The 18,905-nt window shown below is 45.2% G+C and overlaps 1 protein-coding gene across 1 annotated transcript; it reads left to right on the forward strand.

Moving 5' to 3' along the window:
- Positions 1–1,562: 1,562 nt before the first annotated feature.
- On the forward strand, positions 1,563–5,414 carry LOC123105767 (uncharacterized). Its single transcript, XM_044527912.1, has 9 exons — positions 1,563–1,943; positions 2,029–2,081; positions 2,459–2,518; positions 2,833–2,910; positions 3,216–3,345; positions 3,576–3,628; positions 4,240–4,404; positions 4,498–4,723; positions 4,809–5,414. The coding sequence occupies exons 1-8, from the start codon at positions 1,649–1,651 to the stop codon at positions 4,642–4,644; spliced, it is 981 nt and encodes a 326-aa protein (XP_044383847.1). The 5' UTR covers positions 1,563–1,648; the 3' UTR covers positions 4,645–4,723; positions 4,809–5,414.
- Positions 5,415–18,905: the final 13,491 nt, after the last annotated feature.

The following is an 18,905-nucleotide window of genomic DNA, read 5'->3' on the forward strand; positions in this document are numbered from 1 at the left end:
AAATAAAGAAAAAATGTGAGAATGTAGAAACAAACGAACAAGCCAATAAGAAAAATAAAGAAAAACAGAACACATAAGAACCCAATGAAAATTCGGCTTTTTTCCCTTTATAAGTAGATCGCGCCATACTATTTTCACAAACCCGATGGTGGTTCCCTAACTTCGAAATTACTAGTTAAGGAGTACTCATTGCAAAGATCACTCCAACATCTCAAGTTGTGACAAGTAGTGCACATGCAACACGCTACTTGTCGCAATCTGGAACTTTTCTCTTTTTTCGTTGATCCGTTTATTCAAAACGTATTATCTCTACGTCCAAATCTCAAACCGTCTTTATCGTTAGATTCCTCGCACCGAGATCTTCGAAACTAGATCTCATGTTGATAGGTTTTGACAAACTTTTTTTACGAAAAAACCGGCCGATAAAAACCAACGGGGAGCATGGGTTTTTTCCCTTTCCGAAAGAGGCATGCCCGTGTCTCTCACAAAATCACAACCGTGCCTCTCCCGGAAGCAGAATCGTGACTTTCGCGGAAGGAAAAAAAAGATAAAATGCATTTTTTTCGTTTCCGAAGAGGCATGGCCGTGACTCTCGTGAAAGCACGCCCGTGCCTCTCGTGGAAGCAAAACCATGACTCTCGCGAAAGGAAAAAAAACAAAAAACGCGTTTTTTTCATTTCCGAGAGGCACGGCCGTGACTCTCGCGAAAGCACAACCGTGTCTCTCGCAGAAGCAAAACCGTGACTCTCGCGAAAGGAAAAAAAACAGAAAATGCATTTTTTCCCGTTTCCGAGAGGCTCGGTCTTGACTCTCGCCAAAGCAAAACCGTGACTCTCGTAAAAGGAAGAAAAAAACGCTTTTTTGGCGTAAAAAAATTTTAAAAAAAAATTTGATCGAAAAGCTAAGGAAGACAGATGGAAAACCAAAACGTCAAAAAAATCAGAAAAAAGTCGTTTAAATAGCTGAAAACACGTGGAAAAAATAAAAAAATCCAAAAAAAGCGCCCAGAGCGCAACACGTGACAAATGGCTGAGAGCACATCAAATGACGCTAATCGTTGCGAGTCTCCCAAAAGAGCGCTCGTTAACTAGTGGCTCCCAACTTTTTTTTTTTTTGAGAATCTCACAAAGCTTTATTACTGAATCATAATGTTCATAGGTACAAAAAGAAAATCGCCGGGTTGTCCTAGCCAAGTGTGTCGGCCAAACCCTAAAGATAACGCATGCTTTGCGAGATTATGGGCCTCCGTATTGGAGGTCCTATACTCATGAGTAAACGAACATGAAATAAAGGTAGTTGCTCTAGTCTTGATTTCCTCGATAATGGCTCCAAATTCTGCTGAGCTTCCCTGTCTGATTGCATCTACCACCACCTTGCAATCGGAGGCAACAAATAAATGGTTGATATAGAGATCTTCTGAAAGTGCTAATGCCTCCCGAACTAATTTGCAGCGCTGCCGCCTATCGTGCTGGAGACGCAATGGGCCGGCCTGTAACTGTAGATGTTTAGGGCGAGATATCCTACAGTGTCGCCACGCTGACGCTGACAGGCCGGCTGGCGTTTCGAGAACAGTGCACCGCTGATGTGTGGGTAAACTCGTCATCTGCATCAACGGCTAACAACGAGCTCTATCCCGCAGCAGCTAGCAATGCCCGCCACCATGCCGCTAACCTTGTCCCCGCCCCGCCTCCTCCTCCACCACCACCGCCACGGCCAAGCCAAGCTCCAGCAGCAGCGCTCCACCGCCGGCTTCGCGGTCCTCCCGCGCCGCGCCGCTCGGCTCCGCTGCGCCCCCGACGAGGTCGCGGCCACAGCCGCCGAGCCCGAGCAGCAGGGGGAGGAGGAGGAGTTCGTGCTCCTCGCCTCCAACCGCAGCGACTTCAACGAGGTCATCATGGTCATCGACTCGCCCTCCAACCGCTACCTCGTCCTCGACCCCAGCCGTAAGTGTCACCGCTTGCTCGGCAGACTTGGGTCGAGTTGGTTTCTGAATCTGAATACAGTGCGTTCGACCTCTGTCTCCTGCAGGGAATGTCCACAGCATTCTCCCCAAGAAGAGCGCCTGGACCAATTCCTACTGGGTAGGTATCTGAACAGAATTTAGATGAGACGACATTTTGATTAATGCTCTACCATCCGTGACCTGAGCATGTATGAGTACACAATTGTTATAAGCATATTATCGAGCACCTGGTAGGCATTAGGACCATTATGCTCGATGCTGCCAGTATGGCTGTTACCATGGGAAATGCACTCCAATCTTAAATTTTTGGTATGGGAACAGAAACGATGTTTTTATCCAACTGGATTTTTTACACGGCCGATGTTTTCATCGCCCGGAAATATGTTTTATCGCACAGAAAAAATGTTTTAATCGTCTTCCAACACCGTGTTCAATTGCTCAAAGCAGCTATTGGATGTAAATTCTTATAACATGTTTGCTTTTGCTATCATTCAGGATGAGTTCGTCAGCCTACCTCCCGTTGTTCCACGTGGTCCTGTTGCACTTCTAGGTTTGGTAAACCCCTTCTCTGACATTTCTCAGCTATACTCCTGTTCTTTATTGTTTCTGTGAAGCTGCTTCTGGGATTACATCCTATAGTATGCTTAGGGGGAGTTGAGGAGATGTTTTACACACTAGTACTTTTCTATTCCACAAGTTGCAATGAGTCTGTATAGAGTATTGTGCATCACAATTCCTTGTAAGAACAGTAGGTGATCTATTTACACAAGCAACATAGTGTCATAGGCTCATAGCGCTCCTTATTTAAATAATTAGCTCTTCACACACTTGCAGATGTGATTCATTTCTTCTCTACATGCTTCTTTCAGGGTGCTGGGACAGCAGCACATATGATGCTAGAAGTTTGGCCCTGGATACAACTTATTGGATGGGAGATTGATCCGACGGTGAAAACTGTTCTCACTGTCCTTTCATTTGTTTACTGATCACATGACTTAAGTCTGCAGAATTTTTCCAATTTCGTCATACAGCAGTCTTGGAAACTTGTCAGAAGAGCATTAATTTTTTGTAATGTTGGTTATGCTATTTCAAGCACACTTGCATTACCAGGATTGTGTGACTGGTTATGCTATTACAACTATTCATGTTTTTCAGCCTCGTTTCTTCAGATTTTTGCTTTTCGTAATCATACAGCCATCTGTTTATATTTTCCTAACTGACATCCCTGCAAAACTGTATCGTTTCATGACAGATAATTGAATTGTCGAGGGATTATTTTGGTATGTCCAATTTAGAGAAGACCACGGAATTAGGTGGTTCACTTTCGGTGCGTATAGGCGATGCACTTTCCCCATCAGCTACAGTTGAAGGAGGATTTGCTGGTGAACATCTGATCTGATGCAAACATAATGCATGTCTTACTGCCTTATTGGAATTGAATTATGACATGCTCTTAGTAATCAGTTTTTCAATAATTATCTGTAATAAATTTTAGACTCTGTTATTATGTTAGTGTTTCGAATGCCTTTAATTAGCTTTTCAAAGCATTTTAAGTTTTCAGTTTCGGGAACTGACTTGCAATAGGCTGACGGTACCTTGCTCATGCCTGCAGGCGTTGTTGTTGATTTATTTGCTGATGGAAAAGTCTTACCTCAGCTACAAGAAGTAAATATCCCATGCCTTTTTAATTCATTTGTTATTATTCTCTATTTCTACCATGGCTCGTTTGTATTTTTCACTATATATATTTACCTCGTGCTCCTTCCGGAACACATCAGAGTCATATTGTTATATGGTATAGCATGCAGGAACCACCATAGCTCCACAACAAATATCTTTGTGCTTGTGAATTTGAACTGTTATCATGCTGTATTAATGAGTGCACAAACTCAGTTCAGTCTGGTATTTAATTTACCGACGTAGAAAATGTGCTTACACATCCCAAAGTAAATACTAGAGCACATGCAAATGCATAAAAGTGATCTAGGACCTCGAGGATCTCTGCTCTAGGGAGATGCTAACAAAAGTTAGCTACTTCTTGCAACCTTAGCAACTCTCGTGTTCGAGGAAACATTGGTGTGTTCAAGAATACTCTGATATGATGCTTATACCAAACTAAATTTATATAAAGCTTTTGTATTCTTATGACAAAACGTACTTCTGAGATTTGTAAGTTCTTGGGTGCTATATTTGTATGGAGTATTTACTTCATTCACCAAACTACATAGTACACTCTGATTTGCGCTGGGTTTAATGTAATGTCAACATTGTCACAGGCTGAAACTTGGCTAGAGATTGCAAAAAAGCTCATGCCAGATGGTCGAATCATGGTCAACTGCGGCGGAGCAGATACCCCCGTATCTCTTGCTGCTGACACGGGTGTTTCGTCTTGGGTCCAGAATCCTACAATCAAGGCTCTGTGCTCCGCGTTCCCTGGGCAGGTAAGAGTAATAGTTACCAGACCACTGAAACTATATATTTTCGACTGTTGGTGCGAAATGATGTCCTGCTGATGATACGACCCTATATCGCAGCTAAACTGGAAGAGACTTTCGGAGAAGGAGAGTGTAAACTACGTCGCGTTGACGGGTCCCCTTCCAGACCTGGAGGAGTGGTCAACCTCGGTTCCTAGCGAGCTAAGCCCAAGAGTGAAACAATGGGTGCCTTGCGAGCTCGCGTGAGGATGTGCGTTTTCTTCTGGTTGCACCTTTACTTGCTTCTACAACTTTGTCTGTCTCCTCCCTCCACGGTCCTTTTAAGGTAGTAAGTAGTTGCTGCAGCCAGTACATACCGTACACTTGATTATTTTGAATTATGTTAATCGTTGAATTGTTACTTGCTCAAGGTGTACATAAGGCCATCTGTCTGCATCTGAAGAAGTACCATATCATAGCAGCACTCACATGTCCAAGGAGGGAATTGCAGTGGGGAAGGTAGTCTATCTGGCTCCAGAAGCTTGAAGAACAGCACGCTACAATTTTTGGCATGTCCTGCTGACCTGCTGTTGATTGCCGTTCATCATTCCATGTCTTGATAGTGTTGCAAAGTGTCAAGTTCAGTCGCTGATTAGTAAGCGCGCGTTACATCCCTTTGTTTTTTTAGGTAACAACTTGTTTTTCCTGCTGTTTAAACGACCGATTCGTGCCGCGGCTGAGCTGAATCAAAGCCAGCCACAGTTTGCAGTCTTTTGCCAGGGTAATGTTGTTGTTCAACATCAGGTTCTTACACGGCTACATAATTGTTATACTGGTGGTGGCGCTGCGCAAGTAGGCCGTGAAGCATTACCTCTCGCTTACGGCAAGTGAGCTGGGGTTAGAGTTAAGTCTCTTAGTATGTAATCCTTTCGGTATGTTCGATGAAGTCGTCTCCTTTCGTGCGCATTGTGTTTGTGATGAACTGACGCATGATCTCGAACAAATTCTCGCGTGAAATATATTTTTTAATTATCCAATATCGTTTAGGGGATCTGTTCAGGCTGAAGCTTTTGCAACCCGTAAAACCAGTTTCGGGGTACCGCAAGTTGGTTTTACGGTTTGGGATTTTTAGTGGATCTCTGCTAGAGATGCTCTAAGCGGTAGGTTACTGCAGCCGCGTGTTGATCATGCGTTGTCAGTAAAGGCGTCACTATTGAGAGTTTTTGACGAGAAAGGAACCAGTCAATGAGATAAAGTTTAACATGCTGATATGAAGAATTAGTTTTCTTTTTCGAAAAGGGGGGCTCCCTGGCCTCTGCATCAGAGTGATGCATACGGCCATCTTATTAACCAAATAACAAAAGGTGTCAACAAGGTTCCAAAGTCTCCAGTTGATAGAAGGAAAATGCAGCTCACACAGAGCTTAAAAAGGCTAGATACACAAACTAGTCACAAAAAGATGCCACAACCGGCTGGCTAAAAATAGATAGGTAAACTAATTGCCTATCCTATTACATGACCGCCATCCAAACCGGTTGAAGATATCCCGAGCTATCATCTCCCAACGAAAAGATCCAGTAACCAAACGCTCCCTGGCCTCCATCGGAGTGAGTAGCGACCACGAACGGATCACTGCCATAGCTCGGAAAATAACCTGCAAAAAATGAATCTGTGATGTTCTGTTAAAAACCAAATCATTTCTGCAATTCCAGATAGTCCACAACAAAGCGCAAACTCCAACCCGAATATGTCTTGCTAAGTCAGGCTCAACCCCATTAAGCCATGTCCCAAATAATGCATTGACCGAAGTCGGTGGAGTAATATTAAAAGCAATATGGACAGTCCGTCAAAGGACTTTGGCCAACGGACAATCAAAGAATAAATGCTTAATCGTCTCATCCCGATCACAGAAACTACACCTAGTAGGTCCTGTCCAATTACGCTTTATCAAGTTGTCCTTTGTTAAAATAGCTTGTTTATGGACAAACCACATAAATACTTTAATTTTTAAAGGAACTTTGACTGCCCAAACATACTTGGAAGTTGGAATGGAGTTCGAATTAATAACATCAATATACATTGATTTAACTGTAAATACTCTAGACCTAGTCAACTTCCAGCGTAATTCATCGGGTTGGTGAGAAAGTTGAACATCCATCAGTCTCCTAACTAGATGGAGCCATTCTTCCCAACGATTGCCCGCTAGCGACCGTCTAAACTGAATATTAAGGGGGATAGATTGAAATACCGTTGCCACAAATACCTCACGTCGTTGAGCAATCCGATATAAAGACGGATATTGAATGGCTAAAGGTGAGTCGCCAAGCCAAGTATCCTCCCAGAAACGTGTACTTGCCCCGTTTCCAATAACAAATTTCGTCCTATTGAACATTTATTGTTTGACTTTCATTAGTCCTTTCCAGAAAGGCGAATCAGTCGGTCTGACTGTGACCTGGGACAATGTTTTAGTCTGGAGGTACTTGCTGCGGAGGATCTGCGCCCACATGGCCTCAGTCCCGGAAAGAAAGCTTCCACAACCACTTACTAAGAAGGCATCTGTTCTTGACTTCAAGATTTTCAATACCAAGACCCCCTTGGTCTTTCGGTCGACAGATGATGTCCCATTTAGCAAGCCGGTATTTTCTTTTAAGATCATCACCCTGCCAGAAGAACGCGACCGATAGAAGTCCAGTCTTTTCCTAACACCAACTGGGACCTCAAAAAACGATAAGAGGAACATAGGCATACTCGTGAGCACCGAATTAATCAATATCAAACGGCCTCCGTATGACATGAGCTTACCCTTCCAGCAGCTCAGTTTTTTCTCAAATCGATCCTCGATGCACTTCCATTCTCTGTTTGTCAGCCTACGATGGTGTATCGGAATACCAAGGTATGAGAAAGGTAAACTCCCCAACTCGCACCCAAACAATTGCCTATAAGACTCCTGGTCATCTTTGGCTCTACCAAAGCAAAACAACTCGCTCTTATGAAAGTTAATCTTTAACCCGGTCAATTGTTCAAAAAGGCATAACACCAGCTTCATATTTATCGCCTTGGCCAAATCATGCACCATAAAGATGATTGTATCATCTGCGTATTGAAGGATGGAAACACCTCCATCAACAAGATGAGGTACCAAACCACCCACTTGACCATTTCCTTAGCCCTCCCTATCAAAATTGCTAACATATCCACCACAATGTTAAACAAGATAGGGGACATCGGATCTCCTTGTCTGAGGCCTTTATGTGTCTGGAAGTAATGACCTATATCGTCATTCACTTTAATTCCCACACTCCCTTTTTGCGTAAAGGATTCGACCTGTCGGCGCCAGGCTTCATCAAAACCCTTCATACGCAATGCCTGTTGGAGGAGTGGCCATTTGACCTTATCGTACGCTTTTTCAAAATCCACCTTAAAAATTACTCCATCTAATTTTTTGGAATGGATTTCATGGAGCGTTTCATAAAGAACAACCACCCCTTCAAGGATGTTCCTGTCCGGCATGAAAGTAGTTTGGGATTGTTTCACCACAGAATGCGCAATCTGTGTGAGCCTATTGGTCCCGACCTTGGTGAAGATTTTGAAACTAACATTGAGGAGGCAGATCGGTCTGAACTGCTCAATTCTCACAGCATCCGTTTTCTTAGGGAGCAATGTGATAGTTCCAAATTCAGGTGAAATAATTGAAGCTGTCCAGAGAAGAGATCATAAAACATAGGTAGTAAATCCCCCTTAATAATGTGCCAGCACTTTTTATAGAACTCAGCCGGGAACCCATCCGGTCCGGGAGCCTTATTGTTTTTCACTTGTGCAATAGCATCGAACACCTCCTTCTCTGAGAATGGGGCAACCAGGATATCATTATCAGCAGCAGACAGCTGAGGCACATCCTCAGTCCTGGACTCATCGAGGGACACACAATTATCCTCCAGAGGTCCAAATAACTGTCTATAATACTCAGTAATATAGGTTTTGAGATTATCTTGACCTAAAATCGTACCCTCATCCTGTTCAAGCTGAAAGATCCGCTTCTTTCTGTGCTTACCATTAGCAATGAGGTGAAAGAATTGAGTATTTGCGTCCCCTTGGACCACTTTGCGGACCTTAGCTCGCGAAGCCCACTTAAATTCTTCTTTGCGGAGAAGTTCTTTCAGCCTCTTCTCCGCCTCATTTTTGACCTGAAGCTCAGGAGGCAACAAAATCGCGGATTCAGCTTTTATGTCCAGGGCCTGTACAAGAGAAAGGAGCCTATCCTTCTCAATCTTATACACCCCACTGAGGTGCTTAGCCCAACCCCGTAAGAAACTTCTCAAATGCCTAATCTTATTCTGCCAACGCTCGACCGCCGTCCTTCCTCCTGTTGGGGAACGTTGCAGAAAACAAAAAAATTCCTACGGTTTCACCAAGATCCATCTAGGAGTTCATCTAGCAACGAGTGATTGGATTGCATCTACATACCTTTGTAGATCACGAGCGGAAGCGTTCAAAGAACGGGGATGAGGAAGTCGTACTCGACGTGATCCAAATCACCGGAGATCCTAGCGCCGAACGGACGGCACCTCCGCGTTCAACACATGTACGGTCAGCGTAACGTCTCCTCCTTCTTGATCCAGCAAGGGGGAAGGAGAGGTTGAGGAAGATGGCTCCAGCAGTAGCACGACGGCGTGGTGGTGATGGAGCTGCAGTACTCCGGCAGGGCTTCGCCAAGCTCTATGGAGGAGGAGGAGGTGTTGGAGAGGGAGAGGGAGGCACCAAAGGTGTAGGTAAGAGGTCCTCCATCCCCCCCACTATATATAGGGGGGCCTAAGGGGGGGGCGCCGGCCCTAGGAGATGCAATCTCCTAGGGGGCGGCGGCCAAGGGGTGGGGGGCTTGCCCCCCAAGCAAGGGGGTGCCCCCCTTTAGGGTTTCCCCCACCCTAGGCGCATGGGCCCTAGGGGAAGTGGCGCCCCAGCCCACTTTGGGCTGGATCCCTTCCCACTTCAGCCCATGGGGCCCTCCGGGATAGGTGGCCCCACCCGGTGGACCCCCTGGACCCTTCCGGTGGTCCCGGTACAATACCGATGACCCCGAAACTTGTCCCGATGGCCCAAATAGCACTTCCTATATATAATTCTTTACCTCCGGACCATTCCGGAACTCCTCGTGACGTCCGGGATCTCATCCGGGACTCCGAACAACATTCGGGTTACTGCATATACATATCCCTACAACCCTAGCGTCACTGAACCTTAAGTGTGTAGACCCTACGGGTTCGGGAGACATGTAGACATGACCGAGACGGCTCTCTGGTCAATAACCAACAGCGGGATCCGGATACCCATGTTGGCTCCCACATGCTCCTCGACGATCTCATCGGATGAACCACGATGTCGAGGATTCAAACAACCCCATATACAATTCCCTTCGTCAATCGGTATGTTACTTGCCCGAGATTCGATCGTCGGTATCCCAATACCTCGTTCAATCTCGTTACCGGCAAGTCACTTTACTCGTACCGTAATGCATGATCCCATGACCAGACACTTGGTCACTTTGAGCTCATTATGATGATGCATTACCGAGTGGGCCCAGTGATACCTCTCCGTCATACGGAGTGACAAATCCCAGTCTTGATCTGTGTCAACCCAACAGACACTTTCGGAGATACCCGTAGTATACCATTATAGTCACCCAGTTACGTTGTGACGTTTGGTACACCCAAAGCACTCCTACGGTATCCGGGAGTTACGCGATCTCATGGTCTAAGGAAAAGATACTTGACATTGGAAAACTCTAGCAAACGAACTATACGATCTTGTGCTATGTTTAGGATTGGGTCTTGTCCATCACATCATTCTCCTAATGATGTGATCTCGTTATCAATGACATCCAATGTCCATAGTCAGGAAACCATGACTATCTGTTGATCAACGAGCTAGTCAACTAGAGGCTTACTAGGGACATGTTGGTGTCTAAGTATTCACACATGTATTACGATTTCCGGATAACACAATTATAGCATGAATAAAAGACAATTATCATGAACAAGGAAATATAATAATAATCCTTTTATTATTGCCTCTAGGGCATATTTCCAACAGTCTCCCACTTGCACTAGAGTCAATAATCTAGTTACATTGTGATGAATCGAACACCCATGGAATTCTGGTGTTGATCATGTTTTGCTCTAGGGAGAGGTTTAGTCAACGGATCTGCTACATTCAGGTCCGTATGTACTTTACAAATATCTATGTCTCCATCTTGAACATTTTCACGAATGGAGTTGAAGCGACGCTTGATGTGCCTTGTCTTCTTGTGAAACCTGGGCTCCTTGGCAAGAGCAATAGCTCCAGTGTTGTCACAGAAGAGCTTGATCGGCCCCGACGCATTGGGTATGACTCCTAGGTCGGTGATGAACTCCTTCACCCAAATTGCTTCATGCGCTGCCTCCGAGGCTGCCATGTACTCCGCTTCACATGTAGATCCCGCCACGACGCTCTGCTTGCAACTGCACCAGCTTACTGCCCCACCATTCAAAATATACACGTATCCGGTTTGTGACTTAGAGTCATCCAGATCTGTGTCGAAGCTAGCGTCGACGTAACCTTTTACGACGAGCTCTTCGTCACCTCCATAAACGAGAAACATTTCCTTAGTCCTTTTCAGGTACTTCAGGATATTCTTGACCGCTGTCCAGTGTTCCTTGCCGGGATTACTTTGGTACCTTCCTACCAAACTTACGGCAAGGTTTACATCAGGTCTGGTACACAGCATGGCATACATAATAGAACCTATGGCTGAGGCATAGGGGATGACACTCATCTCTTCTATATCTTCTGCCGTGGTCGGACATTGAGCTGAGCTCAATTTCACACCTTGCAACACAGGCAAGAACCCCTTCTTAGACTGATCCATATTGAACTTCTTCAATATCTTATCAAGGTATGTGCTTTGTGAAAGACCTATGAGGCGTCTTGATCTATCTCTGTAGATCTTGATGCCTAATATATAAGCAGCTTCTCCAAGGTCCTTCATTGAAAAACTCTTATTCAAGTAGGCCTTAATGCTGTCCAAAAGCTCTATATCATTTCCCATCAAAAGTATGTCATCTACATATAATATGAGAAATGCTACAGAGCTCCCACTCACTTTCTTGTAAACGCAGACTTCTCCATAAGTCTGCATAAACCCAAACGCTTTGATCATCTCATCAAAGCGAATGTTCCAACTCCGAGATGCTTGCACCAGCCCATAAATCGAGCGTTGGAGCTTGCACACCTTGTCAGCATACTTAGGATCGACAAAACCTTCCGGCTGCATCATATACAATTCTTCCTTAAGGAAACCATTAAGGAATGCCGTTTTGACGTCCATTTGCCATATTTCATAATCATAGAATGCGGCAATTGCTAACATGATTCGGACGGACTTCAGCTTCGCTACCGGTGAGAAAGTCTCATCGTAGTCAACCCCTTGAACTTGTCGATAACCCTTAGCGACAAGCCGAGCTTTATAGATGGTCACATTACCATCCGCGTCTGTCTTCTTCTTAAAGATCCATTTATTTTCTATGGCTCGCCGCTCTACGGGCAAGTCAGTCAAAGTCCATACTTCGTTTTCATACATGGATCCTATCTCGGATTTCATGGCTTCCAGCCATTTGTCGGAATCCGGGCCCGCCATCGCTTCTTCATAGTTCGAAGGTTCACCGTTGTCTAACAACATGATTTCCAAGACAGGGTTGCCGTACCAATCTGGTGCGGAACGTGTCCTTGTGGACCTTCGAATTTCAGTAGGAGCTTGATCAGAAGTATCTTGATCATCATCATTAACTTCCTCTCTAGTCGGTGCAGGCACCTCAGGAACATTTTCTTGAGTTGCGCCATTTTCCGGTTCAAGAGGTAATACTTCATCAAGTTCTACTTTCCTCCCACTTACTTCTTTCGAGAGAAACTCCTTCTCTAGAAAGGATCCATTCTTGGCAACAAAGATCTTGCCTTCGGATCTGAGGTAGAAGGTATACCCAATAGTTTCTTTAGGGTATCCTATGAAGACGCATTTTTCCGACTTGGGTTCGAGCTTTTCAGGTTGAAGTTTCTTGACATAAGCATCGCATCCCCAAACTTTTAGAAACGACAGCTTAGGTTTCTTCCCAAACCATAATTCATACGGTGTCGTCTCAACGGATTTCGACGGAGCCCTATTTAAAGTGAATGCGGCAGTCTCTAAAGCATAGCCCCAAAAAGATAGCGGTAAATCGGTAAGAGACATCATAGATCGCACCATATCTAATAGAGTGCGATTACGACGTTCGGACACACCATTACGCTGAGGTGTTCCAGGCGGCGTGAGTTGTGAAACTATTCCACATTTTCTTAAGTGTGTGCCAAACTCGTGACTCAAGTATTCTCCTCCACGATCTGATCGCAGGAACTTGATTTTCCTGTCACGTTGATTCTCAACCTCACTCTGAAATTCCTTGAACTTTTCAAAGGTCTCAGACTTGTGTTTCATTAAGTAGACATACCCATATCTACTCAAGTCATCAGTGAGGGTGAGAACATAACGATAGCCACCGCGAGCCTCAACACTCATTGGACCGCACACATCAGTATGTATGATTTCCAATAAGTTGGTTGCTCGCTCCATTGTTCCTGAGAACGGAGTCTTGGTCATTTTACCCATGAGGCATGGTTCGCACGTGTCAAATGATTCGTAATCAAGAGACTCTAAAAGTCCATCAGCATGGAGCTTCTTCATGCGTTTGACACCTATGTGACCAAGGCGGCAGTGCCACAAGTATGTGGGACTATCATTATCAATCTTACATCTTTTGGTACTCACACTATGAACATGTGTAGCATTACGCTCGAGATTCATTAAGAATAAACCATTCACCATCGGAGCATGACCATAAAACATATCTCTCATATAAATAGAACAACCATTATTCTCGGATTTAAATGAGTAGCCATCTCGAATTAAACGAGATCCTGATACAATGTTCATGCTCAAAGCTGGCACTAAATAACAATTATTAAGGTTTAAAACTAATCCCGAAGGTAAATGTAGAGGTAGCGTGCCGACGGCGATCACATTGACCTTGGAACCATTCCCGACGCGCATCGTCACCTCGTCCTTCGCCAGTCTCCGCTTATTCCGCAGCTCCTGTTTTGAGTTACAAATGTGAGCAACCGCACCGGTATCAAATACCCAGGAGCTACTACGAGTACTGGTAAGGTACACATCAATTACATGTATATCACATATACCTTTCGTGATGCCGGCCTTCTTGTCCGCTAAGTATTTGGGGCAGTTCCGCTTCCAGTGACCACTTCCCTTGCAATAAAAGCACTCAGTCTCGGGCTTGGGTCCATTCTTTGGCTTCTTCCCGGCAGCTTGCTTGCCGGGCGCGGCAACTCCCTTGTCGTCCTTCTTGAAAGCTTTCTTACCCTTGCCCTTCTTGAACTTAGTGGTTTTATTCACCATCAACACTTGATGTTCCTTTTTGACTTCTACCTCTGCTGATTTCAGCATTGCAAATACTTCAGGAATGGTCTTTTCCATCCCCTGCATATTGAAGTTCATCACAAAGCTCTTGTAGCTCGGTGGAAGCGACTGAAGGATTCTGTCAATGACCGCGTCATCCGGGAGATTAACTCCCAGCTAAGTCAAGCGGTTATGCAACCCAAACATAGTGAGTATGTGCTCACTGACAGAACTGTTTTCCTCCATCTTACAGCTGAAGAACTTGTCGGAGACTTCATATCTCTCGACCCGGGCATGAGCTTGGAAAACCATTTTTCAGCTCTTCGAACATCTCATATGCTCTGTGTCTCTCAAAACGCTTTCGAAGCCCCGGCTCTAAGCTGTAAAGCATGCCGCACTGAACGAGGGAGTAGTCATCGGCCTGCCAAGCGTTCATAACGTCTTGTTCTGCAGGGAGAACAGGTGCGTCACCTAGCGGTGCTTGTAGGACATAATCTTTCTTGGCAGCTATGAGGATGATCCTCAGGTTCCAGACCCAGTCCGTGTAGTTGCTGCCATCGTCTTTCAGCTTGGTTTTCTCTAGGAACGCGTTGAAGTTGAGGACTACGTTGGCCATTTGATCTACAAGACATATTGTAAAAATTTTAGACTAAGTTCATGATAATTAAGTTCATCTAATCAAATTATTCAATGAACTCCCACTTAGATAGACATCCCCCCAGTAATCTAAGTATAACATGATCCGAGTTAACTAGGCTGTGTCCGATCATCACGTGAGACGGACTAGTCAACATCGGTGAACATCTTCATGTTGATCGTATCTTCTATACGACTCATGCTCGACCTTTCGGTCTTCTGTGTTCCGAGGCCATGTCTGTACATGCTAGGCTCGTCAAGTCAACCTAAGTGTTTGCATTGTAAATCTATCTTACACCCGTTGTATGTGAACGTTGGAATCTAACACCCGATCATCACGTGGTGCTTCGAAACAACGAACTGTCGCAATGGTGCACAGTTAGGGGGAACACTTTTTTGAAATTATTATGAGGGATCATCTTATTTACTACCGTCGTTCTAAGTAAACAAGATGCAGAATCATGATAAACATCACATGCAATCAAATAATAATAGTGACATGATATGGCCAATATCACATAGCTCCTTTGATCTCCATCTTGGGGCTCCATGATCATCTTGTCACCAGCATGACACCCTGATCTCCATCATCATGGTCTCCATCATCATGATCTCCATCATCGTGTCTCCATGAAGTTGCTCGCCAACTATTACTTCTACTACTATGGCTAAGACATTTAGCAATAAAGTAAAGTAATTTACATGGCGTTTCTCAATGACACGCAGGTCATACAAAAAATAAAAACAACTCCTATGGCTCCTGCCGGTTGTCATACTCATCGACATGCAAGTCGTGATTCCTATTACAATAGCATGAACATCTCATACATCACATATATATCATTCATCATTCATCACAACTTTGGCCATATCATATCACAAAGCACTTGCTGCAAAAACAAGTTAGACGTCCTCTAATTGTTGTTGCAAGTTTTACGTGGCTGAAATAGGGTTCTAGCACGAACGTTTTCTTACCTACGTGAAAGCCACAACGTGATTTGTCAACTTCTATTTACCCTTCATAAGGACCCTTTTCATCGAATCCGCTCCAACTAAAGTGGGAGAGACAGACACCCGCCAGCCACCTTATGCAACTAGTGCATGTCAGTCGGTGGAACCGGTCTCACGTAAGCGTACGTGTAAGGTTGGTCCGGGCCGCTTCATCCCACAATACCGTTGAAGCAAAATAAGACTAGTAGCGGCAAGAAAGTTGACAACATCTACGCCCACAACAAATTGTGTTCTACTCGTGCAAAAGGAATTACGCATAGACCTAGCTCATGATGCCACTGTTGGGGAACGTTGCAGAAAACAAAAATTTTCCTACGGTTTCACCAAGATCCATCTAGGAGTTCATCTAGCAACGAGTGATTGGATTGCATCTACATACCTTTGTAGATCACGCGCGGAAGCGTTCAAAGAACGGGGATGAGGAAGTCGTACTCGACGTGATCCAAATCATCGGAGATCCTAGCACCGAACGGATGGCACCTCCGCGTTCAACACATGTACGGTCAGCGTAACGTCTCCTCCTTCTTGATCCAGCAAGGGGGAAGGAGAGGTTGAGGAAGATGGCTCCAGCAGCAGCACGACGGCGTGGTGGTGATGGAGCTGCAGTACTCCGGCAGGGCTTCGCCAAGCTCTATGGAGGAGGAGGAGGTGTTGGAGAGGGAGAGGGAGGCACCAGAGGTGTAGGTAAGAGGTCCTCCATCCCCCCACTATATATAGGGGGGCCTAAGGGGGGGTGACGGGCCTAGGATATGCAATCTCCTAGGGGGGCGGCGGCCAAGGGGTGGGGGGCTTGCCCCCCAAGCAAGGGGGCGCCCCCTTTAGGGTTTCCCCCACCCTAGGCACATGGGCCCTAGGAGAAGTGGCGCCCCAGCCCACTTTGGGCTGGATCCCTTCCCACTTCAGCCCATGGGGCCCTCCGGGATAGGTGGCCCCACCCGGTGGACCCCCTGGACCCTTCCGGTGGTCCCGGTACAATACCGGTGACCCCGAAACTTGTCCCGATGGCCCAAATAGCACTTCCTATATATAATTCTTTACCTCCGGAGCATTCCGGAACTCCTCGTGACGTCCGGGATATCATCCGGGACTCCGAACAACATTCGGGTTACTGCATATACATATCCCTACAACCCTAGCGTCACCGAACCTTAAGTGTGTAGACCCTACGGGTTCGGGAGACATGTAGACATGACCGAGACGGTTCTCTGGTCAATAACCAACAGCGGGATCTGGATACCCATGTTGGCTCCCACATGCTCCTCGATGATCTCATCGGATGAACCACGATGTCGAGGATTCAAACAACCCTGTATACAATTCCCTTCGTCAATCGGTATGTTACTTGCCCGAGATTCGATCGTCGGTATCCCAATACCTCGTTCAATCTCATTACCGGCAAGTCACTTTACTCGTACCGTAATTCATGATCCCGTGACCAGACACTTGGTCACTTTGAGCTCATTATGATGATGCATTACCGAGTGGGCCCAGTGATACCTCTCCGTCATACGGAGTGACAAATCCCAGTCTTGATCCGTGTCAACCCAACAGACACTTTCGGAGATACCCATAGTATACCTTTATAGTCACCCAGTTACGTTGTGACGTTTGGTAGACCCAAAGAACTCCTACGATATCCGGGAGTTACACGATCTCATGGTCTAAGGAAAAGATACTTGACATTGGAAAACTCTAGCAAACGAACTATACGATCTTGTGCTATGTTTAGGATTGGGTCTTGTCCATCACATCATTCTCCTAATGATGTGATCTCGTTATCAATGACATCGAATGTCCATAGTCAGGAAACCATGACTATCTATTGATCAACGAGCTAGTCAACTAGAGGCTTACTAGGGACATGTTGGTGTCTAAGAATTCACACATGTATTACGATTTCCGGATAACACAATTATAGCATGAATAAAAGACAATTATCATGAACAAGGAAATATAATAATAATCCTTTTATTATTGCCTCTAGGGCATATTTCCAACACCTCCTACCCCCTTAGCCCATTCCCTGGCTATGAGGTCGAAGAACCCCTCGCGTTCGAACCAGGCCATCTCAAATGAAAAGGTGTTTTTGTTTCCTAAATGGTTCGGCTCCCCTGAGTCGACGAACAATGGTGTGTGATTAGAAATTCCCCGCGTGAGAGCTTGCACCGTAACAAGAGGGAACTTCTGTTCCCACTCCACGCTCGCGAGAACTCGATCAAGCTTTTCATATGTCGGGTTTGGCAGAGCATTAGCCCAGGTAAACTTTCTACCAGAAAGCCCCTGAGTCGACGAACAATGGTGTGTGATCAGAAATTCCCTGTGTGAGAGCTTGCACCATAACAAGAGGGAACTTCTGTTCCCACTCCACACTCGCGAGAACTCGATCAAGCTTTTCATATGTCGGGTTTGGCAGAGCATTAGCCCAGGTAAACTTTCTACCAGAAAGCTCTATCTCCCTTAGATCCAAGCTTTCAATAATGGTATTGAACATAAACGACCACTTGCCGTCGAAATTATCATTATTTTTCTCCTCTCTCCTCCTAATGATATTGAAATCACCCCCGACCAACAACGGAAGCTGCTCGGATCCACAGATCTGAACCAGGTCCGCTAGAAAGTCCGGTTTAAGTTTGGGCTGTGCGGCACCATAAACCGCCACCAATGCCTAGTTGAACCCATCAACTTTAGACCTAACTCGAAACTTTACCACGAAGTCGCCCATTACTACACTCCGGACTTCAAGGGAGTCGCATCTCACACCCAATAAGATACCTCCTGATCTTCCTCGCGGAGGGAGGCAATGCCAATCAAAATCAATACCACCCACAAGAGAGGATAGAAACTATGGCGCAAAACTATCTCGACCGGTTTCCGATAAAGCAATAAAATCTAACCAATGTTCCAGAGAAGCCTCAGCAAGAAACCTTCTTTTAGCCAAGTCTTTCAGACCTCTGCTATTCCAAAAGATTCCTTTCATAGTTCATCATGGAACTATTTAGTAGTCCGTATCCTAGCACTCCTACGAACTGCAGAATCGGGATAAATCTTCCGTTTCCACTTACGCTTTGGCATAGTGGGCTCTATCGCCCGGTCCTCATGTAACACCCTCGATGCGACTATAGCTCCCACGTGTCGAGGCATGACTTAGAGACATAATCGCATTGAAGGCATATGTCGCAAGTTAGGCAATCTTCACAACATCCCATGTAATATGATAATAAAAGGGGAGATAACATAGTTGGCTTACACTCGCCACGTCAATCAAGTACATAAATAACATTACTGAAGGAAATATGCCCTAGAGGCAATAATAAAGTTATTATTTATTTCCTTATATCATGATAAATGTTTATTATTCATGCTAGAATTGTATTAACCGGAAACATAATACATGTGTGAATACATA

The sequence above is a fragment of the Triticum aestivum genome, chromosome 5A (genome assembly GCF_018294505.1).
Source record: "Triticum aestivum cultivar Chinese Spring chromosome 5A, IWGSC CS RefSeq v2.1, whole genome shotgun sequence".
In the NCBI taxonomy this organism is placed as follows: Eukaryota; Viridiplantae; Streptophyta; class Magnoliopsida; order Poales; family Poaceae; genus Triticum; species Triticum aestivum.

Bases quoted from the DNA above. Each gene is read 5' to 3' on its own strand.
- LOC123105767 (XM_044527912.1), top strand. From the start codon at position 1,649: ATGCCCGCCACCATGCCGCTAACCTTGTCCCCGCCCCGCCTCCTCCTC. The intron at 2,519-2,832 runs GTAAACCCCTTC...TGCTTCTTTCAG, and splicing joins CTGTTGCACTTCTAGGTTTG to GGTGCTGGGACAGCAGCACA. The intron at 3,629-4,239 runs GTAAATATCCCA...ACATTGTCACAG, and splicing joins TCTTACCTCAGCTACAAGAA to GCTGAAACTTGGCTAGAGAT.